The following is a 25,273-nucleotide window of genomic DNA, read 5'->3' as shown; positions in this document are numbered from 1 at the left end:
AAGACAAGAACACTTCTGTAAGCTGCTTTCAGTCAAGCCTACAGCTGTTAGAGGACATGGTTCAGACCCTGGGTCTGGGTTTGCAGCAGGCTAGTGGGTCTGACACTAACCAGGCAGGGCACTGAAACCCTAAGCTGCAAGGGCAGGAAAGCAGGGGCAGAAGTATTCTTGGAACATCAGGTGACAACTCCCAGAGGGTTTCTGTGATCTAACACGTCACAACTGGGATCCTTTCTTACGCTTTGAACCCTGTGCCATGGCCCAAGCCTTCACTGGTGCATCATGGGTTGCCAATGCAGAGGACGAGTCTTGTCCTGAGTGCACCACATACAATTTCTTACCCATGTTTTAGCATCATTCTCCATACGCTCCCATTCTGCTACTTGCTTTAACCCTTTTTAAAGTCCCTTTCACTCCTTTATGCATAAACTCCTGGGTTACATTAAGTAACTCCTGTCTCTCTGTTTTTTCTGAAATTTGGTTAGGGTGGTCTGTAGTGCCATCTGTCAGCTCAGATGTGTCAGCACAGACACCCCTTTTCTGATTTCTAGTTACAACTGCTATATCATGCTGTTGCGCTATTGTATCTACCCGATTATTCCAGGTGGCCTCGATTACCCGTTCCTTTACTGTGTGCCTTTACATGTCACACCTTTAACTGTTTAGGTTCCATGTTACCCACTGGTAAATCCATTTCCATTCCTTAGAATATGCAATATCCTTTTCATCTGCTGCTTTTCACCCATTCCTATGCCAATCATGTATCCAAAATTGTATCCCCTTTACACAAAAATCACTGTCAGCATAAATATACACGGGCCATGGAGAATTTTCATATTGCCTTAAAACCTGATAAATTGCGTTGTGCTCGGCATGCTGGGCAGATCTAGACATCCCTGAATGACTTCCTCTTTTAAATTAATAGCAGCGTATTTTACACATCTTTTCCCTTTTACTACCATTGCACTCCCGTCAGTAAACCAGACGTGCTTTTTTTGACCTACGGTATTTAATTCTTCCAGTGGAGGTGCCTCTACAAAGGCAATTCTTTGCTCCAGAGTGACCTCTGGACATTCGTGTCGGTTTCCTTTTTAAATCAGGGCATGTGTTAGCAAGTCCGGTTTGGAAACCGTTTCTGTGGTCACCCTTCTGTTGACTAAGATAAGCGTCCATTGCACCATTCGGGTGTTTGAGACTTTATCTCCCATCAATCTCCTTGACAAAATGTACTAGAGGGGAGTGTGGGTGCTTTGGATAGTAATAGGGGCTGTTCCTGTGAGTGGCTAAAAGATTGTACTGCCCAGACGGCTGCTAGGCGCTCACATTCACAGGGATCAAAATTTATTTCTGCTCCTTGTAATTTCCTAGATTCATATGCTACTGGCACTAGCTTTCCCTCTTCATTATTTTGTAATAGTGTGGCAGCCGAGGCCATGTTATTGGCTGCCAAACGAATAACAAAAGTCTGTGATTCATCAGGGAAATGCAGGGCTGGGGCTGTGAGAGCCTTCTGTTTTAAAAGGTTCAAAGAGGAGTCCTGCTCTTTTCCCCCTTCCCTTTCTGTCTTTCTTTTTTAGCAATTTCCACAATGGGTGACTTATTTCAGCGTATTTATAAGTGTGTGGTTTGAGAAAATTGAATCTTTCTAACAGTATTCTTAAAGCGTGGGCGTTGCTAGGGGCTGTGCCTATGACTATGCCCAGGTATGTAGCCTGCTAGACCTATCCAGGGGTTCGGGACATCCCACCCTGTTGCTTCCCTCCACCCATGGATTAACCTATATAATCTATTGCAGGGGTAGACAACCTATGGCACGGGTGCCGAAGGCGGCACATGAGCTGGTTTTCAGTGGCACTCACACTGCCCAGGTCCTGGCCACCGGTCTGGGGGACTTTGCATTTTAATTTAATTTTAAATGAATCTTCTTAAACATTTTAAAAACCTTATTTACTTGACATACAACAATAGTTTAGTTATATATTATAGACATAGAAAGAGACCTTCTAAAAACGTTACAATGTATTACTGGCACGCGAAACCTTAAATCAGGGTGAATAAATGAAGACTCGGCACAGCACTTCTGAAAGGTTGCCGACCCCTGCTCTATTGTAATCAATTGATTGGCAGTGTCTCTGAGCCTAATAAGCAAAGTGACACTCCGCCGGTGCTGTGCGTAATAAATCCATGTGCTTGATTCTACATGGTGTCCATTTTCATTCCTTCAGATACAGTTCTGGGGATTCCTGGGGGCCCTGTTCTGTTGCAGAGAACAACCTGCCCAGTTGTCGGGCCGACATCACTACCGTCATTATTTCCTTCGCCCAGTCCAACATGCTGGCAGCAGCATTGTCTGCAAATAACCACTCCTCAGCATCCCGTAATACTGCCCAGTCAGAAGCATTAGTACAGGCCTGGGCTAAAACTTAATAATCTGCCGGCCTCCACCCAGCTCACGCCAACACCTTCACCATCCAGTCCGGACATGTATCTTTATCTAGGGGTTCCAGTAACTGAGCACTCACCCGCACCTGATCTGGAGTAAAATCAGAAACCTTTGTAATATTTTGCCTTGTTTCCCTTTGTTGCTGTGCATCATCTGGGTTAGGATCTGTTTTGGTTATCACCCTCATGGGAACTGGAGCCACAGGATTCACTTGTTGTGCCTTAAATTTCAAATCCTGCAGTTCCCTTTGCACAGGGGCATAGGGCTCTTCAGGAAAGGCATAAGGGGGGCGGGGGTAAGACCATCCAGGATCTTTCCATTCAGGATTGATCCAACTATTCCCATTCCAAGTATCATCCCAGGTGTCTGTATCCCCAGTGCCCACACTTACTCCTCCCCTTACTGCTGCAACTATACCCCTCTGGGCTTCCAACATATTTTCCAGTCTCTCTATTTGCTGTCGGCAGGCCACATGGTCTCTGCTTCTCTGATCCTGATCCTGCCTTTCATAGAATCACATAAGATTAGGATTGGAAGAGACCTCAGGAGGTCATCTAGTCCAACCCCCTGCTTAAAGCAGGACCAATTCCCAACTAAATCATCCCACCCAGGGCTTTGTCAAGCCAGGCCTTAAAAACCTCTAAGGCTGGAGATTCCATGACCTCCCATTCCAGTGCTTCACCACCCTCCTAGTGAAATAATGTTTCCTAATATACAATTTAGACCTCCCCAACTGCAACTTGGGGCAGCTCCAGGCCCCAGCACGACAAGCGCGTGCTTGGGGCGGCATGCCGCGGGGGGTGCTCTGCCGGTCGCCGGGAGGGCGGCAGGCAGCTCCGGTGGACATCCCGCAGGCGTGGCTGCAGAGGGTCCGCTGGTCCCGCGGCTTGGTGGAGCATCCGCAGGCATGCCTGCGGGAGGTCCACTGGAGCTGCGGGACCAGCGGACCCTCCGCAGGCACGTCTGCGGGAAGTCCACCAGACTGGCGACTGGCAGAGCGCCCCCTGCAGCGTGCCACCATGCTTGGGGCGGCGAAATGGCTAGAGCCGCCCCTGCTGTCACCACTGACAACAGCCAAGCTCCATCCTCTTTAGACCCTCCTTCAGGTAGTTGAAGGCTGCTATCAAGTCCTCTCTCACTCTTCTCTTCTGCAGACTGAACAAGCCCAGTTCCCTAATCCTCTCCTCATGAGTCATGTGCCCCAGCTCCTTGATCATTTTCGTTGCCCTCCGCTGGACTCTCTCCAATTTGTCCACATCCTTTCTTTAGTGGGGGGCCCAAAACTGGATGCAATACTCCAGATGTGGCCTCACCAGTGCCAAATAGAGGGGAATAATCACTTCCCTCGATCTGCTGGCAATGCTCCTACTAATGCAGCCCAATATGTGTTAGCCTTCTTGGCAACAAGGGCACACTGCTGACTCATATCCAGCTTCTCATCCACTGTAATCCCCAGTTTTTTTCTGCAGAACTACTGCTTAGCCAGTCGGTTCCCAGCCTGTAGTGGTGCATGGGATTCTTCCATCCTAAGTGCAGGACTCTGCACTTGTCCTTGTTGAACCTCATCAGATTTCCTTTGGCCCAATCCTCCAATGTGTCTAGGTCACTCTGGACTACCCTCCAGCGTATCTACCTCTCCCCCATCTCCTCCCCAGTTTAGTGTCATCTGCGAACTTGCTGAGGGTGCAATCCATCCCATCATCCAGATAATTAATAAAGATGTTGAACAAAACTGGCCCCAGGACCGACCCCTGGGGCACTCCGCTTGATACCAGCTGCCAACTAGACATCAAGCCATTGATCACTACCGATTGAGCCCGACAATCTACCGAGCTTTCTATCCACCTTATAGTCTATTCATCCAGACCATACTTCTTTTACTTGCTAGCAAGAATACTGTGGGACACTGTATCAAAAGCTGTGCTAAAGTCAAGATATATCATGTCCACTGCTTTCTCCATATCCACAGAGCCAGTTATCTCATCACAGAAGGCAATCAGGGCAATCAGGTTGGTCAGGCATGACTTGCCCTTGGTGAATCCATGTTGACTGTTCCTGACCACCTTCCTCTCCTCCAAGTGCTTCAAAATGGTTTCCTTGAGGACCTGCTCCATGATTTTTCCAGGGACTGAGGTGAGGCTGTAATTCCCTGGGTTATTCTTCTTCTCTTTTTTAAGGATGGGCACTATATTTGCCTTTTTCCAGTCGTCCGGGACCTCCCCTGATTGCCACAAGTTTTCAGAGATAATGTAACACTCTTCTAAGAGCAGCAGGAACATCCCCCAGCTTCATTTGTAATGTAGATACTTCCCCATTCACGTTTTATACTTTCAATTTCAGTTGTTCACTCTCTCCTGCTTTTGCCTGTAGAGCTGTTGCATTCTGTAACGTTGAAGCCGCCCTGGCACACTGAGATGCCTTATCCTGAGCCAAATTATCCTTAACTATATCCCACACTAATCCTGATCAGGCAGACAAACTTTCCCTGTTGGCCAAGCAAGGTTGGTCTCGTCTGGGTCCTAGTTGCTGCACATCACAGTCATGCAGAGAATTCTTAACTACTCTGATCTTAGGCTGTCTTTGGAGTGAGATCTTCTTCCAGGTCCTTTCTTATTATTCTTCTTCTCTTCCCATAGGTCTCCTTCTTGGACCCCAGTGTATATAGTGAAACTTGAGTCTTGCTTAGCTATACCTTAACCATCATTTTACTGAAATCTATCTAACCAATCCTAATATTGTAACATAATTCTCTAACCAATTATATCCCACTACCCTAATTAACTTACACCTAGCAAAATTAATTATACAGCAGACAGAAACAATTAAAGAACCAGACAGAGACCATACAGATAAACAATAGGGAAGTGGGGACCATAATGACAAGACAATAGAGAAATGAGGATTTCACAATTTCCTGCTCACAAACAGAGAAGAGTTAGGAAGGGAAAGTGGATGGGAACCTGGGAGGCAGTGACCATGAGATGGTTGAGTTCAGGATCCTGACACAAGGAAGAAAGGAGAGCAGCAGAATACAGACCCTGGACTTCAGAAAAGCAGACTTTGACTCCCTCAGGGAGCTGATGGGCAGGATCCCCTGGGAGAATAACATGTGGGGGAAAGGAGTCCAGGAGAGCTGGCTGTATTTTAAAGAATCCTTATTGAGGTTGCCGGAAAAAAACATCCCGATGTGTAGGAAGAATAGTAAATATGGCAGGCGACCAGCTTGGCTTAACAGTGAAATCCTTGCTGATCTTAAACACAAAAAAGAATCTTACAAGAAGTGGAAGATTGGACAAATGACCAGGGAGGAGTATAAAAATATTGCTCAGGCATGCAGGAGTGAAATCAGGAAGGCCAAATCCCACTTGGAGTTGCAGCTAGCAAGAGATGCTAAGAGTAACAAGAAGGGTTTCTTCAGGTATGTTAGCAACAAGAAGAAAGTCAAGAAAAGTGTGAGCCCCTTACTGAATGAGGGAGGCAACCTAGTGACAGAGGATGTGGAAAAAAATAATGTACTCGATTTTTTTGCCTCTGTCTTCACAAATATGGTCAGCTCCCAGACTGCTGCACTGGGCAGCACAGTATGGGGAGGAGGTGACCAGCCCTTTGTGGAGCAAGAAGTGGTTATGAACTATTTAGAAAAACTGGACTAGCACAAGTCCATGGGGCCAGATGCGCTGCATCCAAGGGTGCTAAAGGATTTGGCGGATGTGACTGCAGAGCCATTGGCCATTATCTTTGAAAACTCATGGCGATCAGGGGAGGTCCCGGATGACTGGAAAAAGGCTCCTGTAGTGCCATCTTTAAAAAAGGGAAGAAGAAGGATCCGGGGAACTACAGGCCAGTCAGCCTCACCTTAGTCCCTGGAAAAATCATGGAGCAGGTCCTCAAGGAATCAATTCTGAAGCACTTAGAGGAGAGGAAAGTGATCAGGAACAGTCAGCATGGATCTAGACTGTTCTCAGTGGTACCTTATGACAGAACAAGGAGTAATGGTCTCAAGTTGCAGTGGGGGAGGTTTAGGTTGGATATTAGGGAAAACTTTTTCACACAGAGTGGTGAAGCACTGGAATGGGTTACCTAGGGAGGTGGTGGAATCTCCTTCTTTAGAGGTTTTTAAGGTCAGGCTTGACAAAGCCCTGGCTGGGATGATTTAGTTGGGAATTGGGCCTGCTTTGAGCAGGGGGTTGGACTAGATGACCTCCTGAGGTCCCTTGCAACCCTGAGATTCTATGATTCTATGATAGATGACTCAGGCAGGACTCTCCCTAGTGGGGGTGCAAGGCCCGGGACAAATCAGCCGCTACCAGCTTGGCAGCCCCGCTGTGCACCAGTGGATGGACCAGTGGGATGGATTTAGCCTGGTGCTGGGCCACCTGCTGCTGCTGGCAGTTGCCAGCACCTACCGTGGGGCTATTGTTGGCCATAGTGGCATGGCAGCTCAGGGCTCTGGCCAGGGTGGCAGACTTGCTGCACTGAAAGGTGGGTGGCCAAGCCGGGGCTCTCTCCGCTAACTGCCAACAAAATGGCAGCCCTGTGGCAGTGATGGATTCGTCTTCTGGGTCCAACCATGCCGGCCAATAGCACTGGCCTGTGAGGCCCCCTAAAGAGCAGGGCCTGGAGTGGTCGCCCTGATTCACCCTACCCAAGGGATGGTTCTGGCCCCAGGCACAATGTAGCCATGACTGTGTGACCTGGACTTGAGAGGATGTGAACCATGAAATGTCAGTGATCCACCATGGTCAGAACACAGGATGCACCACTATGGCTGGGCTCCACCTTCCAGGAGTCCAATACTACATACTCCAAGGGTGCACTGGTCTCTGCCAGCTAGAGAGTGGCCCTGCTTCTGGCCCCAGGTTTCTTCTTCTGCTGCAAACTGGGCAATTGCTGCATTACTCCTGGGCAGCTTGAGCCATCACCACCCTGTAAAATCTTCTGCCAACATTTAGCTCAGTCTTTTTGGGTCCAAGGTGGCCTGAAGCATCATAGAAACATCACGCTGGAAGGGACCTGGAGAAGTCATTAAGTCCAGCCCCCTGCCCTGTGTCAGGACCAAGTAAACCTAGACCATCCCTGATAAGGGTTTGTCCAACTTGTTTTTAAAAACTTCCCATGATGGGATTTCCACATCCTCCCTTGGAAGCCTATTCCAGAGCTTCACTATCATGACAGTTAGAAAGTTTTTCCTACTGTCAAACCTAACACCCCTTGCTGCAGATTAAGCTCATTACTTCTTGTCCTACCTTCAGTGGACATGGAGAACAATTGATCTCCATCCTTTTTATAACAGCCCTTAACATATTGGAAGACTTATCAGCTCCCCCTTCTGTTTTCTTTTTTCAAGACTAAACATACCCAGGTTTTTTTAAACTTTTCCTCATCCTTTTCCACCTTTTCTAAACCCTTGATCATTTTTGTTGTTCTACTCTGGACTTTTTCCAATTTGTTCACATCTTTCCAAACTCGTGGTTGGAAACAGAACTCCAGCTGGGGTCTCACCAGTGCCAAGTAGAGCGAGACAGTTACCTCCCACGTCTTACATACAACACTCCTCTTAATGTACCCCAGAATGATATTAGCCTTTTTCACAGCCGTGTCACATTGTTGACCCACATTCAGTTTGTGATCCACTGTTAATCCCAGATCTTTTTCAGCAATACTGCCTCCTATTCCCCATTTTGTAGTTATGCATTTGATTTTTCCTTCCTAAGTGAAGTACTGTGCATTTGTCTTTATTATAATTCATCTTGTTGCATTCAGACCAATTCTCTAATTTATCAAGGTCATTTTGAATTATAATCCTGTTCTCCAAAGTGCTCATGCGACCTCTCCCAGCTTGGTGTCATCTACAAATTTTATAAGCTTTCTCTCCACTCCATTAGCCAAGTTGTTAATGAAAATATTGAATAGGCATCAGACCCAGGACTGACCTCTGTGGGACCCCACTAGATATCCCATCCCAATTTGACAGCAAGCCATTGATAACCTCTCTTTGAGCGCAGCCTTTCAGTCATCTGAAAGTACACCAGTGATAAGTATCATGGGAGGCCTGGAGAACCATCTCAGCTGCTGTCTGGAACAGCACAATCTGGGTGATTTCTTCATTCACCCCAGGTCTTGCCTACCAGCCTGCTCTCCTCCTCTTGTATCTAGACCCACTGCTTCCAGGGGCAGGCTGCTCCACTCAGGGGCAAAGACCCTGGCACTTGGCTGGATGATGTCTCTTACTTTCTGGATAACAAGACTCCAAACTTGGTGTGGATCTAAAGGCCCACACCATCTTCAGAATCTTCCAGGGTTTCCTCATGAGTCTCCAGGATGACTCCAGATGCCTAGGAACCTGGCCCACTTCAGCAGAGATGGCCGTGAATGGTAACTTCTCTATGTTTTTGTGGTCATCGGACACTTCTGGTTCTGGTGGTGTCAGCAGCCTGGATAGGGCATCGGAAAACCAGAATTCCACAGAGGAGCTATAGCTGGCCAATCTGGATGCCATGGGTTGCAGGTAATGGAGGCTGATGGAGGTTAGAATCATAGAATAGAATCATAGAATCTCAGGGTTGGAAGGGACCTCAGGAGGTCACCTAGTCCAACCCCCTGCTCAAAGCAGGACCAAACCCAACTAAATCATCCCAGCCAGGGCTTTGTCAAGCCTGACCTTAAAAACGTCTAAGGAAGGAGAATCCACCACTTCCCTAGGTAACCCATTCCAGTTCTTCACCACCCTACTAGTGAAAAAGTTTTTCCTAATATCCAACCTAAACCTCCCCCTCTGCAACTTGAGACCATTACTCCTTGTTCTGTCATCTTCTACCACTGAGAACAGTCTAGATCCATCCTCTTTGGAACCCCCTTTCAGATAGTTGAAAGCAACTATCAAATCCCCCCTCATTCTTCTCTTCTGCAGGCTAAACAATCCCAGTTCCCTCAACCTCTCCTCATAAGTCATGTGTTCCAGCCCCCTAATCATTTTTGTTGCCCTCCGCTGGACTCTCTCCAATTTATCCACATCCTTCTTGTAGTGTGGGGCCCAAAACTGGACACAGTACTCCAGATGAGGCCTCACCAGTGCTGAATAGAGGGGAATGATCACATCCCTCGATCTGCTGGAAATGCCCCTACTTATACAACCCAAAATGCCATTAGCCTTCTTGGCAACAAGGCCACACTGTTGACTCATATTCAGCTTTTCGTCCACCGTAACCCCTAGGTCCTTTTCTGTAGAACTACTGCCCAGCCATTCGGTCCTTAGTCTGTAGCAGTGCATGGGATTCTTCTGTCCTAAGTGCAGGACTCTGCACTTGTCCTTGTTGAACCTCATCATATTTCTTTTGGCCCAATCCTCTAATTTGTCTAGGTCCCTCTGTATCCTATCCCTACCCTCCAGCGTATCAACCACTCCTCCCAGTTTAATGTCATCTGCAAACTTGCTAAGGGTTAAGTCTCCCCAAATCTTACCAGTGCTCCCTGCCACAGCCACAAGGCCAGGCTGCAGCGGGGCTCAGAACTGGGCAGCCCGGGCTCGGGGCTGCTCTGGGCTGGCTGGGGTTTGGGGCTGCACTGGCAGGCTACCCGGCAAGAGCAGGGGGACAGAAGGGTCGGAGTGGGGCGGGGCCTTGGGCAGAAGGTGGTGCACACACTGCCCATGCTGGATGCTCAGCATTGTTCTAGTGCAGCCAATTTTGCAGAACAGATATGTGTTAGGATTTAGATATTCAGACCTGTCTGTAAAGGCCTATACTTTAAGAATTTAGATGTATGTTTATCATTTAGCTAGTTATAGAACTATAAAAGAAAGAATCTGTGTAAGGGCCTGCTCTCACTGTGACAGTCTGAGGCCCTGTTTTTAAGCTAAGGCCTGTGGCTAAGCAGTGGGAGCAGCCATAAGCTGGGAAGCGTACGGTAGTCACATTGAAATAGGGCAATCTGGGGCTGTCAGAAAGGTGATCTGATCTATCACCTCCAGATAAAGGGAAGAAACTAGAAGATGTAAAAGGAAATTTAGTTTGATAGTTTTCTGTTTGGTAAGAAGTCACTTATCAATAGATATAGCTGGGAAACCCTTATGTCTTTATAGATGTCGTTGTGAAATCCTCACTTCTGTATTGTTTTGTCATTATAGTTCCCACTTTGCTATTGTTTATTTGCATGGACTCTGGTTCTGTGATTGTTTCTGTCTGTTGTATAATTAATTTTGCTGAGTGTAAACTAATTCAGGTGGTGGGAGATAATTGGTTAGCTAATCATGTTACAGTATGTTAGGATTGGTTAGGTAAATTTCAGTAGAATGATTGGTTAAGGTATAGCTGAGAATATTACTATATAAATTAGGGGCAAACAGGAAGTAAGTTGAGATTCAAAAATAAGGAAAAAGGAACTTGGACTTAAGCTTGTTGGAAGTTCACCCCAATAAACACTGAATTGTTTGCACCTTCAGACTTCGGGTATTGTTGCTCTCTGTTCATGCGAGAAGGACCAGGGAAGTGGGAGAGTGAAGGAATAAGCTCTCTAACAATATGTGCTGAGGGTTGCTGTCCGCATACATGATGAAATATCAGTGCCTTCACCAGGGCAGACTTCAAGTCTTCATCCCAGTTTAGAGGATCTTTCCAGGCAGCCTTATCCCTGGAGAGCCCTCACAGCAGGGTATGTAGAGCAGCAGCCAGCTTGGTTTAAGCGTGAAAGGCATCAATTTTTATGAATTTGCCGAGGTGCCAGCTGAAATCTAACAAACTAGGTTATGTTTGGATAAGTTTTAGGGCCACTACAGAATGGAATCGACTAGGATAACTCCTTTTTATTGAGTCCGGGGAGTGTTAGCTTACTCATTTTGATGCTGAGTTCTTTTCAGGTCAACTTTTAACATGAACTGTGTTTCTCAAATCAGGACCCTTGCTTATGTTTAACCAACCAACAATTTATTAATTCACCCAGAACCACATTAATATACAATCAGCTGTTCACCACTCAAGTGTAGACACAACCAATGTTCTAGGTGTGTACTACACACACAATACAGTCTTGAAAGCAATTACCACAGAGGAGTTGAGGCTTATGAGTTATACCAAGAAACAATGCAAGCTACCAAAATTTCTTATTACGTTTACTTATGATCATCCGTTCTCAGTGCTTTATTACCTAACACACTTATCCCACTTATAAGGATGCATTTGTCTTCAAGTCACTTTTAAGAGTGTGGTTTCAACTGTTCAAATGGCTTCGGTAGAAAAGGAACAAGTTTAGAACAGCACAAACAATTGCTTAAACTTATTGTTTTCAATCTCTTTTAGGCCAGTTTGCTTGGACGGATAAAGAAGTTAAAATGTAAAATATGGTTACTTGAGGTCTCACTAGAGAGTGCAGACTCAGCGAGATAACCTGTGGTTACTTATATTAACAAATAGAAGAGAAAATACAATCTCTGAAATGATATATCATCACTTCTTATCCTCTTAATTCTGGGATGGGGAACAGTCCTTTCTGCATGGCTGCCTTGGGCACAGGGGCTCCAGCATAGGGGACCATGATTCACCCACTTTTTGAAAGTGGACGGGCCTGGTCGATCCACTTGTCACCATGCTCCCCCCCCGCCCTTCCTCTTCCCCCCGAGCCCCATTCCCCCCACCAGGCAGGCAGCTGGAGCCCAGCTGGGGACCATGGCTAGAGTGGGGCACCGCAGACCCTCCACCTGCCTGGGGGGGGGGAGGGCAAGAGAAGCCTCTGGCCCGTGTCCCCATCCCCTGGGTCCCTGCCCAGGGCAAGTAGAGGGTTCGGGCTCCTCACAGCTGCTGAGCCTGGCTGTGGCTCTGAGGCCCTGTCCCCCGGCCAGACCTGGGTCAGTGTAAGAGCTGCACAGACAGCTATGAAGAGCCGCGAACCCTCCACCTGCTCTGGGCGGGGGGGCCCATGGGGCGGGGACATGGACTGGGGGCTGCTCTCAGCCCCTCCACCCTGGGCAGGTGGAGAGTCCACGGCTCCCAGCCCACTCCAGCTTCTGGCTAGGCTGGGGGCAAGGCCTCGGGTGGAAGGGGCAGGGTGTGGGACCATGAAAGGAGCAGGGGCCCCTTCCCCCCCACCACTTTTGGGAAGGTTCTACTCAGGGCTGGCTCTAGGTTTTTTGCTGCCCCAAGGAAAAAACATTTTGGCTGCTCCCTGTGCCAGCCCTGGACTCCCCCACCCCCACGCTCCCTGCCGCCCCAGCGCTGGGCTTCCCCCTTCCCACGGCCCTCCCGCACCCCACTGCCACCCCAGCCCTGGGCTCCCCCCTTCTCCCCCACCAGGGCCCCACACACTCATCTCCTGCTGCCCCAGCCCTGGGCTCTCCCTCCCACACCTGCACCCTCCTGCTGCCGCAGCCCTGGGTCACTGGTAACTGGCTCCCAGGGCGGGTCATTCAGCAGGAATTTTGGATGTGCACAGAACACAGACAAGATTGGTTCCCATATGGTTACAGAGCTTCAGTAAAGTGGAACAATTTTCAGCTTGTGTGATTGGAGGATATCTGAATGCATTTTATAAGACTGTCCTCCATAAATGAGGAAAAGTTGAGGTGCCTTTATTATTCATTTGTTCCACTCTTTCTTTCTGTGTGGAATTTGCCAATGCAAATCAGTGTCTTCCTTTTAAACAAACAAACAAAAAAAAGGCAATGGCTGTTGAAAATAGCAATTCCAGTCCTAATAACCACTGGGAAGCATTTCTTGCTCAATTTTATCCTACTTTTTCTACAGCAAGTTACAGTGGATCAGTATATCTGATTTGGGAGAAATGAAGTAACAGCTGCCCAAACTGAGCTTGAGCACTCCTGAATTTTGAGGTGTTCAAATCTGGAAGGCAGGTGTCATCATGAGTGCATTTTTTCACCTTCTAATCTGTGATAACTTCAGGGATGGAGATGACAGGGGGAGAGTAGAAACATTCTGCGCTCTACGATTCTGGGGGGACTGCATGGTCACCTGTGCTGCTGAGTTGGCCACGCTGACAAACAGGAAATGAAATTCAAAAGTTCCCGGGACTTTTCCTGTGTACCTGGCTAGTTCATCGGAGTTCAAAGTGCTGTCCAGAGCGGTCACAATGGAGCACTCTGGGATAGCTCCCGGAGGCCAATACCATCAATTTGCATCCACACTACCCCAAATTTGACCCAGCAAGGTCGATTTTAGCGCTACTCCCCTCGTTGGGGAGGAGTACAGAAGTTAAGAGCCCTTTAGGTCGACGGAATGGGGTTGGTTGTGTGGACACATTCATTTTTAAATTGACCCAACGTGGCTAAATTCGGCCTAACCCCGTAGTGTAGACCAGGCCTTGGTAACTAGTTATTCTTAGCTAGGCTGGGAGGGAGAGAGAGGTTTTATCCATAGGCAAATTATGAGAGATTCTTGCCTAGGTGATTAACAATAATCTCTTTTAGCTATTTTAGTTTCAATTCTTGGGGAAACGAACTCCCAACCTTGGCTGATCTATGGGTCCCTGTCTCAGTGTCCATCAGGGTCTGAGCCCCAGGAACAGGGATGCTGGGATAGAGTGTGGCCAGGATGTAAACAGCCTTCACTGCTCTGCGTCCACAGGAAAAGGTCACTGTTTGGACCCACTGGGCACAGATGCTGGAGACAGTGCTGGGGACAAGGAGCTGGGCTGCTCCCCGTCTGGCCATGTGCCTGGCTCTGGCCTACTGGGAACTGGTTTTGGGGGCTCACACCCAGCTGGAGCACCTGGATTCTGCCTGGGAGGCTCGTTAACCCCTGCAGCAATTAACCCCCACCTAAGGTTAACGAACCTGGCACTTTGCTCCCCACAGCTAGAGCTCGAGAACAGGAAATTCTCAGGGAGACAAGGGATTCACAATAAACATTTTATTAGGAATTTATCTGGGAAAATCAAAATCCAATTAGGTAAAAACTTTAGCAAGACATAAACATTCCTCCGAAACTTGCGTTTCCAGAAGCAGGAACATAGAACTGGAAAGGGGCTTCTGTGTCATTCGATCCAGTCTCAGCTATTGCAGAAAACCAAAAAAACAGGACCCCACCTCTCCCCTGCCCCATCCAGAAACAAAGAGAAAAGCCCTCCCAGGGCAGTTAGCTCAGGAATAAGCCCAGTATGTGACAATGTGAGCTGATCGCCTCCCTAGAAACAGATGAAACCCTTCCCTTCAGCTCAGTAAATCCCCTCCACTGATGAGACAGCTGGGGTGGGATGGGAGAGGATCAGATAATAATGAAACACAGTAACAATGACACTTCCCCTCCCTTGGCATCTCCGTCCTCCTGAGCCTCTGAATACACAGTACTTAGTGATGACTCCCTGGGATGGTGTGTAACTTATCCCCATTACACAGATGGAAGAGACACACACAGAGAAAGGAGGGAAAGCGACTGGGATGAGGTAACTCTAGCAGAGCTGGTTATTGAGCCCAGCAGTCACCCCCATGCTGCTCTAACCACTAGTTCACACTCCCCTCTTGGAGCTAGGAACTAAACCCAGGACTCCTGAGGCCCAATTCCTCCTGCTCTCACTACTACACCATAATGTCCTCTCAGGAACAGGGCAATCCCCCATCTCTCTGGGAATCTCCCCCATGAATCCCCCAGTCTCCAGCCCCAGCCTCTGCATTTACAGAGTCCATCCTCTCACTTCAGATCAGCAGCTCTTGTTGCTTTATACTATGGCCCCCACAGGGCCCCCCACTCTTTCCCTGAAAAACTTAAAACTCTCCTTTGCTGTGTGGCCTGCAAAAAAACCTGACAGTGGTTAGGGTGCTGGTATGTTGAGCATGCTACTGTCTCTCCACTTAGATTGTAAACTCTTTGGGGCAGGGACTGGCTTTTCATTCCATGTTTGCACAGCGCCTGGTTCAGAGGGATCCTGGGCCATGGCTAGGGCACTGTGATAACACCAATAATTAATAATAAAACCTTCCCCTGCCCTCACCCCCACCCTGAGAGGCCTTGGGAGCTGCAGAGATAACATGGACACAAAGTGCAATGGGGCATCTTCACCTCTTCTCTGACCTGGCAAGTGTGTGTAATCCCTGCAGAAATGTCTCCTCACTAATTTAAACACCTGCTCCCTCCAGACCTTGAAATGACCCTTCTCCCCAGTACCCAGTGCTCCCTCCTCCGGCCACACTGAAACCCAAAATATCCACTCGCCTGGCCCCCCTCTACCTAGACCATCCTGAAACGAAGCACGTTTGTAAGTTGCGTCAGCAGGGCACAGAATCATTACATTCAGGGAGAGCTCCTGCCACCTTCTCTGTTGCGTGTCTAGTGGGACATTAGAGAGATCTTCCACTTGCAGCCTTCCCCACAGAACGGACATTTATAGAGTCTCCCTTGTGTGGATTCTCTGATGAGCAATAAGGGTGGAGCTCAGCAGGAAACTTATCCCGCACTCAGGGCAGTTATAGGGGGGGTTTCCTGGTGTGGACTCTCTGGTGTTTAATCAGGCTGGAGCTCTGGCTGAAGCTTTCTCCACACTCAGGGCATTTATAGGGTCTCTCTCCCGTGTGAATCCTCTGGTGCTTAGTAAGGTCTGAGCCCTCACTGAAGCTCTTCCCACAGTCCAGGCATTCGTAGGGTCTCTCTCCCGTGTGGATTCTTTGGTGGGAAACAAGGTGGGAGCTCCGAGTGAACCCCTTCCCACACTTGGGGCATTTATAGGGTCTCTCTCCCGTGTGGATCCTCTGGTGGGCAATAAGATTGGAACTCACGCTGAAGCTTTTCTCACAGTTGGGGCATGTCCAGGGCCTCTGCCCAGTGTGGGTTCTCTGGTGCACAATAAGGTTGGAGCTGGCAGTGAAGCTTTTTCCACACTCGGGACATTTGTAGGGTCTCTCTCCCGTGTGCAGTCTCCGGTGTGAAATAATGGAGGAGAAAGTGGCAAACTGTTTCCCACAGTCAGGGCAGCCATAGGGTCTCTCTCCTGTGTGGGTTCTCTGGTGCTTTGTCAGGTCGGCACCCTGAGTGAACCCCTTCCCACAGTCCAGGCAATCGTAGGGCCTCTCTCCTGTGTGGATCCTGTGATGCACAATAAGGTGTGAGTTGCGAGTGAAGCTCCTCCCGCACTCAGGACATTCATACGGTGTCCCTTTAGTGTGGGTTCTAAGCTGGAGCATGGTTTCACTGCGGTCCTTCAAACCTCTCTGAGTGGAGGTACCCCGTCTCTTCATTGTGGGGTTCCCTGCTGCCTCTCCGGCCCGCACCGACCCTTGCAGGCTGCTCTCTGCTCGCCCCTGCAGGAAATGTTCCCTTTGGATGGTCCCGGTGCCATCTCATGTAGTTCCACTTGCTCGAGGATTTCCTGCTTAGGATTCATCTCCTTGTTTTCACTCACCATCCCATCACCTGCCGGGATAGAGGGAGTATCCAGACATGAGTCATCCCCTGTGCCAGGGAAGAGGCAACCTCAGAAACGGGACTGGGAAAGGGGGGAGGGGAGACAAAATAATTACTGGGAAGATTGAAAACTCAGGAGCCCAAACCCCCACCAGCGCTTCCCCAGAGAAAAGGGGACCAATTCTGCTGCCACGCCTCATCCGAACATTCAGGAGAAGGGAGCAATTGCTAAGAGGCAAGAGCAATGAGTGACAGCTCCCATGAGGATCTGACTCCGGCTGGGCACAGTCGTGACCTGGGTGAGATGCAGCAGAGCTGGGAGACCTCACGGGGCCTCGGCAGCAATCCCAGCTGTTTATGTCAATGGTGGATGGTTTCCATGGCCATGTAGCCAATTCCTCACCTGTATGAACGTTTCTCAGGGCCCTTCTTTCCTCAGAGCCTTGGGAGATCCAGGACACAACGGCTCTTCTCCTTGTTCCAGCCAGGAGATCATGTCAGGACTGAAAACTGGAAGACCTGCTCAGAGGAAGTAAAATAGGTGAGCCCAAGGGTTTATTATTATCATTATTCATGTTTGTTACTTTGTGCCAAAGGGCCAGGCAAGAGTGGGGCCTCAAACACAGAGCAGTAGTTGACCCCTGCCCCAAAGAGCTAACAATTTAGTCATTGCGAGACAGAGTTGATGCGGGGTGGGTGCCTTCGTATAAGCCAAACGGAGGAGGAAATGTTCCTGAAGGCCCTCTGGGGCGGTCAGGTGGTTCCTGGGAGGCGTGTGGTGCCCCCTGCAGGAGATTGAGGGGTTTTCATGCCCTGGGGAATTTTATGACTCAGTCACAGTGTAGTTGCGCAACTTCTTCCCCCTTTCTAGCCCTGCTGAGACCAGAGCCCTCTCTGAGATCAAGGACAGTCCTGGCAAGGGAGGGACACGCAAAATCTCTCTGTGTGTCACTGCACGCCCACACGTAAAGATGCAGCGAGGTACCTCCATCCTCTCCCTTGGAAGCTCTGGGGATGGAGATGAAGCCAGTAGCCTCTCCACTATGTCTCCAAATCTCCTCTCCCATGGGTGGGGGTGTGGAGGGGACAGTCGCTCACACGGGGGCTCAAGGGGCAATGGAGTTGAAATCTGAAGGACCCAGAAAGAACCCAGAGCAGAAGCTGCCCTGGGTGTGACAGCGGGGACTGGAATCCTTAACCAGCAAGGTCACGGCCTCACAATTCTCCTGCCCGACATCCCTGTCGAGGGTCACTGGCTGAGGTCCAGCACAGCCCGCTGCCCCTCAGTGAAATGCACAACCGGCCCCTGGAACAGAAACATTCCCCCACTCAGAAACTGCTGCCACAGCCACAATCACAGCAGCACCGTCAGGGGCAGGGCTGGGGGTCGTGCGGCCCACCGAGAACAGAGAACTTTCCTGGGGTGATTCCCAAAAGCTTTAACTTAAAACAATCTGCATCTGCAGAGAAACCAGGACACCCTCAGCTGCCAGCAGGCTCCCAATATTTAGCTCAGTGTTTCCCACCATCTCGCAATTCCCAGCACAGAGCTCGCCCGTTTTCCCTTTTCCAACTCGTGTGTCATTTACTGTTACTCTCACTGGGGCGGAGCCAAACGGCCCTTATTCCAAACAGCCACCGTCTCCCTGCAGCTCTGGTGTGTGGAGGCACAGCTGCCCCTGCACTAGTAAAGATGGCAACCCAGTCCCATTGTTTTCAGTGAGACTGAAGCCACGTTTTCCCTGGGGAATATGGCTGCGGGTTTCGACTGGATGGGAAACTCTGAGAAACAACGGAAATGTGGGGGCAGAAGCAGACGGAAGGAGGCAGGAGGACATGGGGGGCAGGAGTGACATTGAGGAGGTGGCAGGGAGGCTGAGGGGTGCAATGGAATATGGGGCAGAAATGAGATAGAGGAGCAGAGAAATGGGAGAGAAGGTTACTGGAGGGGACGGGGAGGTGGGGGCAGGATGGAGGCTGTGGAGGGTCAGGGGCCTGTGGGGAGCAGAAGGGAGGGCAGAGGGAGGTGTGGGGGCAGGAGGCTGTGGGGGGCAGGTGAATAGGGAGTGCAGGGCCAATATAGGGTGGCAGATATGGGATATAGGAGACTGTAAAGGGAAAGGCCTAAAGGGACAGGTGGCCAGAGAAGACAGTGGGGAGTGTGGGGCAGGAGAGTGGCTGTGGTAGAGAGGAGGCAGAATAGTGACAGGGGAGGGGGGTCAATGGGCAGAGTCCCTCCGAGAGCAGGGGACTGAGAGGCTACATTTTTGCATGTGCACTGCTGCAGCTGAGTTTTGTCACTGTGATGTGGTGCACATGCACACACTGGGAATAGGTTCCCACATGCACACACTGGGAGCAGGTGCACGTACACACACACTGGGAGCAGGTGCACACACACACACACACATACTCTGGGACTAAGCAGCCTCTCCGCAAAAGTCAGAAGGGAAATAAAATTGCCACAAATGCTGGGGGGGTTAAGGACTTGTGGTTTTCAAGCCCATCTCCTGACCCTCTGGAGGGATTTGTGGCTTTGAGTGCTGCTGTCTGGCACTAGGCTTCGGATACCAGCCCACTGAGGGGGTTGTTTCCTCACACGGGGGGATTTCCATCCCCCTCCTGCTGGGTCTTACCCTGAAGTTCAGGCCCCACACTGAAGAAGGGGAAATGGCTAAGAGTAGGGTAATATCTCTTTAAAAAATTGTGAGCCCTCTAGTAGTGCGCACCCTGTTCTCCATTGCAGGGTATGCCTACCCAAGCTGGAAATTACACCTCCAGCTGCAGTGCAAGCAGACACTAAGAGTACGTCTACGCTACCCGCTGGATCGGCGGGTAGTGATCGATCTATCGGGGATCGATTTGTCGCGTCTAATTTAAAATCGATCCCGATAGCTCTGCCGTCGACTCCAGAACTGCACCATGGTGAGAGGCAGAAGCGGAGTTGACGGGGGAGCGGCAGCGGTCGATTTGCCACCGTTCTCACGGCCAGGTAAATCGACCTAAGATATGCCGACTTCAGCTATGCTATTCGCTATTCGCATAGCTGAAGTTGCGTATCTTAGGTCGACCTCCCCGCAGTGTAGACCTAGCCCAAGATTACAGAAACCAGACCAGGCAGCAGTGCCTTTGTAGCTTGGCCTTGTGCGTTAGGGTTATTTGGAACCCAGCTGTGATTTCTCCATATTGTGTTTGTTCGGTAAAAAGCAAAAGACCCAACAGGTTTTTCCTTTCCCCTCTTCTCCTCCTGTATTACTGTCCCTCTCCCACATCCAGACGAACCCCCCACCCCACAGCTCCCCAACAGCCATCTCCCTTCCCCAGCCACTGGGAGGACAGGATGGTCTGGAGCAGAGGTTCCCAGACTATGGTATGTGACTCCCAGGCACAGCAGGAGCTTGATGTTCTATCCACACGTTTGAGAGGGGACGTGAACCACTCAAGTCTGGGAGCCGCTGAGCTGCAGTGAACCATAGACATTATTCTGCAGCCTGTCAGGGAGGGAGAAGGGGGGGGGGGGCTTTAGGACATTTCATTCCCCAATTCGCCACAGGCTCTTTCCCTGCATACAGATGTTCTAGACACCGTGATGCTGAAAACACTCAGGGTATGGCTACATTTGCAGATGTAGAGTGCTTTGAATTAAACCAGCCTTCGTAGAGCGCAGTAGGGAAAGCGCTGCAGTCTGTCCGCACTGACAGCTTCAAGTGCACTGGTGTGGCCACATTTGTGGCACTTGCAGCAGCATTGGGAGTGGTGCATTATGGGCAACTATCCCAGCATGCAAGTGGCTGCAATGTGCTTTTCAAATGGGGTGGGGTGGAGTGTGACAGGGCGTGTGTTGTGTGTATGTGGGGGGAGAGAGAGTGGGTTTTGGCGGGGCTGAGAGCATGTCAGCATGCTGTCTAGTACGTTCAGACAGCAGCAGACCCCCTCCCCTTCCTGCCTCTCTCCCTCACACACAGCATTCCACAGTAATGGTTGCTTTGTCTCGGAGCAGATAAGCAGTGGGCTGTCAGAAACGGAGCTTTCAACGGGCATTTCCGCATTCCTGCGTCCGATTCCAAACAATGACATGAGTGGCCACTTGACATAAGGGGATTATGGGATGTTTCCGGAGGCTGATCAGAGTGCAGAAAAGCAACACCTCATTCACACTGGCGCTGCGGTGCTCCAGCAGGGGCGCAGCAAACATTATTCCTCTCGCCAAGGTGGAGTACCAGCAGCGCTGTAGCTGCGGCGTCAGAGCACTCTACGTGCCTTGCCAGTGTGGACGGGGAGTGAGCCAGGGCGTCCAGGGCTCCTTTATTGCACTGTAACTCGCAAGTGTAGCCAAGCTCTCGGTCACTTCATTCCAGACCAGACCCAGCTCCTGCCACCCAGACTAAACCCACCGAGACAGGTTTACACCCCCCACCAATAGAGTCTCTGAACCTAACGCTGGAAAAGAGCAAAAACAAAGGAGCCACTTTGGGAGAATCCCTCTGACTTTGTCCCTGAGGGCAGCACATTCCCCCCAGCAGCACAGCAAGGAGGCAGAGGAAGAAGCTGGCTTTTCCTCTCTCTGCTCCTCATGTCATTCCCAGGAAAGTCAATCTGCCCAGGAGTTGCTGATTCTTGAACTAACAGACCTTTTCCACCGAGCGTCTGGAGTTAAGCTATTTTACAAAAACAAACCAATTTCGAAAATATGCTTAAACTGACTGAACAAAAAGCACATTCCTCTCTCAATCAGCCATTTATACTGTAAGGTCACTGACATAAAAAAACTCCTGATTTCATGTGCTAGATTCCTTGGATGTAACAAAGCTACTAGTTCTCCAGTTCCCCACAGATTCTATTGGGAAAATTAGGGCTAAAGCCATATTTTGTCATTTTAAAAGGAATAAAATACCTCCCAGGCCTTGACTGAGCACAAAGGAGCAAAAATGGTCATAAAACCAATGATCTGATCTTTTTCAGGTCACCTTTAAAAATACTGGATACATCATCTCACCTTTTCATCCATAAATCACACCTTTGTACCACTAGTTAATCACACTAATGAAGACAATGCTGATGGGATGGGCAAAGTGCTCACACAAGGGTGTGAAATATAATAGATTGAGGGCAGAAAGTGACCATTGTGATCATCTAATCTGAATTCCTGCATAAAACAGACCAGAAAATATCCCTGCATGAAGCCCGTAACCTCTCATTGAGCTAGAGCAAATCTTTTAGGAAGATTCCATTCCTGATTTAAACCCTTCCACTGATGGACAATCCAATCTACCCCATTTTGGATTAAATTTGATGGGCATTTTCTCCCCAGCAAAACATTACTTATTTTAAGACTGCTTTGAAGTCTTGGGGATGTTCAGAGATTTATTATTTTAAAAGACAAACAGCTGAACATTAAGAATTCCCCCTCTGTAGGTGGCTATAGCTCTTGGTAAGGAAAAGTCATTTACATTCAGACAGGCACAAACACTGAGGGTCCAGATCCCTCCACAGGATCTCTGGGATCACTTACAGGAAGCCTCATAGTATTTACAAGGATTCATAGATTCCAAGGCCACAAGAGATCACTGTGATCATCTCATCTGATCCCCTTATAACAAACCAGGCCAGAGAAAACCCTTAAAATAATTCCTAAAGCAGATCATTTAGAAAAGAACATCCAGTCTTGATATAAAAATTGTAAGCATGGAGAATCCACCATGACCCTGGGTAAATTGTTCCAATGGTTAATTACTCACACCATCAAAAATGTACACCTTATATACTGTGCCAATTTGTCTAGCTTCAACTTCTGGCCGTTGGACCATGCTGTATATTTTTCTGCTAGACTGAAGAGCCCATTATCAAATATTTATTCCCCATGTAGGTACTTATATACTGTGATCAAGTCACCCCTTAACATCCCCTTTGTTAAGCTAAATAGACTGAGATCCTTGAGTCTGTCACTGTCAGGCAAGTTTTCGAATCCTTGTGGCTCTTCTCTGACCCCTCTTCGATTTATCACCATCCTTCTTGAATTGTGAGCACCAAAACCGGGCACAGATTCCAGCAGTGGTCACACCAGGACCAAATACAGAGGTAAAGTAATCTCTCTACTGATATTCAAGATTCTCCTGTGTATACAGCCCAGAACTGCATTAGCCTTTTTGGTCACAGTGTTGCACTGGGACCTCGTATTCAGCTGATTATCCCGTTCAACCCCCAAATCTTTGTCAGCATCACTGCTTCCCAGGCTAGAGCCCCCCCAGCCTGTAAGTGTGGCCTGCATTCTTTGAAGGGGGGTTGTGTGGAATTGATCATAGAGACACGCCCAGCCCAAGTCCTTTTAGCTCTGATGCATCCGATGGAGCAAACAGGTCCCTGTCAGCACTCAGATATGGGGGAGATGTATCCACTGGGAGGACCCATGGCTAATTTGGGGGGAGGAGGGGTCAGTAATGGTGGAAGAGTTTAATACGGAGAATTAACACACAGCCCCCATTCTTCTGTCTCCTCTGTGCTGCCTCTCCTCTCCCTGTAACCTCCCTCACTGGGCAGAGCTGGTTAAATCTACCACCTTGCACTGTCTCTCCCACTCTGCCTTATCACCCCACCACACACCTTCCCTTCCTGACTCCATCCCCAGAATGCAAAGGGAAATCCTCCCAGGGCCTGTTCAGGATCCCCTCTGCCCCTGGTACCGCATCCCAGCTCCCTCCTGCAGGGACCTCAACAAGGGAGCAGATTCCCAAGAGATCTGAGGTTCCTGGGGCTGTTTGTGCAGAGTCACTTTCCTGCCCATCCCCAGCCCTTCCCCCCAGTTCTCTCTGTTACCTGGAGCCTCCGGCTCAGGTATTAATGTCGGGGCTGCCCTAGGAGGCTGGTTCCCACTGGAGAAGGTCACATCCCAGCTGGGCACAGAGGGGACTTTAATGAAGGTCTGTCCCCAGCACAGACTCCAGGGCTCCGGGGATCACATTCACAATGGAGCCAGCAGCAGCAGTGTCTAACCCAGGAAGCTCAACCTCCCATATCCTGAGCAGAGAAATCAGAGACAAATGCTGCCAGGGGGCTAGATCTAAAGAAACCCTTCTGATGCTACAACACCGCCCCTCTCCCCCAGACACTGAAATGCAGCAAGGGAGTCTTGGGGCTGGATCAAACAAAAAACAGAGGCTGGAGACCAACATTCAACCCACCAATCAAGGGATGCACTGTGTTCCCAGCCAGCCAGCCTCAGATCTAGCCTGGGCCCATCCCTGCTCAGTATTGACAAACTCAAGCATCTAGTAATCACCAGATTGGCTTCAAAACCCTGGGGTGTGTTTTGAAGGAACCACGTTTGGGCTTCCTTTCCCACGGCTCCTGGTGCCTGAGCCCTTACGGTGCCCTCCACTCACCTTTTTAACCTTTTCCTCTTCAACTGTGAGGGCTGGAAAGTGACTTAGCATTTGTTTCTGAGATTCACGTGGTCCACGGAGCTGAGGCTTTAAGAAACCCACCAAATATCATGAGACTTGTCTTAAAATCCTTAAAGTTGGCTGCACTCAGCCAAAGCGCATCAGAAACTGGTTCAGCCAGAGTCAGGTTTCCAAAGGGCAGGAAGCACAGTGGGGGCTAGGCTCAAGCTTCCCAACCCCTTAGGTTTCATGCCATTTTTCACCTTCCCATCAATGAACCTCACTTCCCCATCAGGGGGCTCAACCCAGCTCGCCCTATTGCAAACACTGGAGTTTCTGTCTCAGGCACTTTTATAGCTCCCATAGTATCTGAGCCCCTCAAAATCTATCCCCAAAGCACCCCTGGAAGGAAAGGGAGGGTTATCGTCATCCCCAGCTCAGAGGTGGGGAGCTGAGACCAGGAAAGATGAAGCGATTTGACCAAGGTCACACAGCTAGTCTGTGGCAGAGCCAGGTCTCCCACATTCCAGACTCACATCCTAACTCTTGGGTTAGCCTTCCTTTCTACCCCGCTCTGTGATGGAAGTGATTCTCCCCTGGTCCTGAAGAACAGAGAGGAATCTGGGGTGAACTCTCATGCTGCATCTCCAGGAAGCACAACCCAAAGCAAATGAGCCCTTCTGATCCCGGACTGCCAGTGGGGCTGAAATGGGGGCTGGCATAACATAGGGAGGCCACAGGGCCACTCTATGTTACAGCAGCCTCCTGGTGCAGCAGTGCAAGACAGAACAGCTGTTGTGACGTGTGCTGCAGCCTCACCCAGCTTTGCTACAAGAGCCCCAAGGTTTGCATTTCCCCTGGGTTGCAGCACATACGTTCCCAGATTGTCTGAGAGAACATCTGAGCTCTCTCCTTGGAAGATCAGACACTAGGGTGATGGGCACCATTGTAAGAGCCAGGATGAACATTGTCCACACAGAACATTTTCCCTTATTTAAATTAAATCAGCTTAAAAACCACTTTAGTTAAACTGGTGCAAAACCATGTGGACACTTCTGTTGGTTTCAATTGGCTAGATCAGTTTGGCTGGGCCCTGTGCACAAGCTAAGCCG

The 25,273-nt window shown here is 49.4% G+C and overlaps 1 protein-coding gene across 3 annotated transcripts; it reads right to left on the bottom strand.

Moving 5' to 3' along the window:
- Nucleotides 1–15,103: 15,103 nt before the first annotated feature.
- LOC120394186 (zinc finger protein 239-like) lies at nucleotides 15,104–23,739 on the bottom strand. 3 transcript variants are annotated; one of them, XM_039518422.1, is made up of 3 exons: nucleotides 23,596–23,739; nucleotides 17,186–17,301; nucleotides 15,104–16,864 (listed from the first exon to the last, which is right to left on the bottom strand). In XM_039518422.1, exon 3 carries the CDS (start codon nucleotides 16,614–16,616, stop codon nucleotides 15,849–15,851), a length of 768 nt encoding a protein of 255 aa, XP_039374356.1. In that variant the 5' UTR covers nucleotides 16,617–16,864; nucleotides 17,186–17,301; nucleotides 23,596–23,739; the 3' UTR covers nucleotides 15,104–15,848. The 3 variants fall into 3 exon arrangements, with proteins under 3 accessions (XP_039374356.1, XP_039374358.1, XP_039374357.1); XM_039518424.1 differs by having other exon boundaries at nucleotides 15,104–16,830; XM_039518423.1 differs by having other exon boundaries at nucleotides 15,104–16,791.
- Between the last annotated feature and the right edge of the window lie 1,534 nt (nucleotides 23,740–25,273).

Source organism: Mauremys reevesii, unplaced genomic scaffold (assembly GCF_016161935.1).
Source record: "Mauremys reevesii isolate NIE-2019 unplaced genomic scaffold, ASM1616193v1 Contig40, whole genome shotgun sequence".
NCBI classification, from domain to species: Eukaryota; Metazoa; Chordata; order Testudines; family Geoemydidae; genus Mauremys; species Mauremys reevesii.
The sequence above is the reverse complement of the archived record's forward strand: the minus strand, read 5'-3'. Positions and strand labels throughout refer to the sequence as shown.

What these genes read in the sequence shown, in the direction of transcription:
- LOC120394186 (XM_039518422.1), bottom strand. Translation starts at nt 16,616, where the DNA reads ATGAAGAGACGGGGTACCTCCACTCAGAGAGGTTTGAAGGACCGCAGT.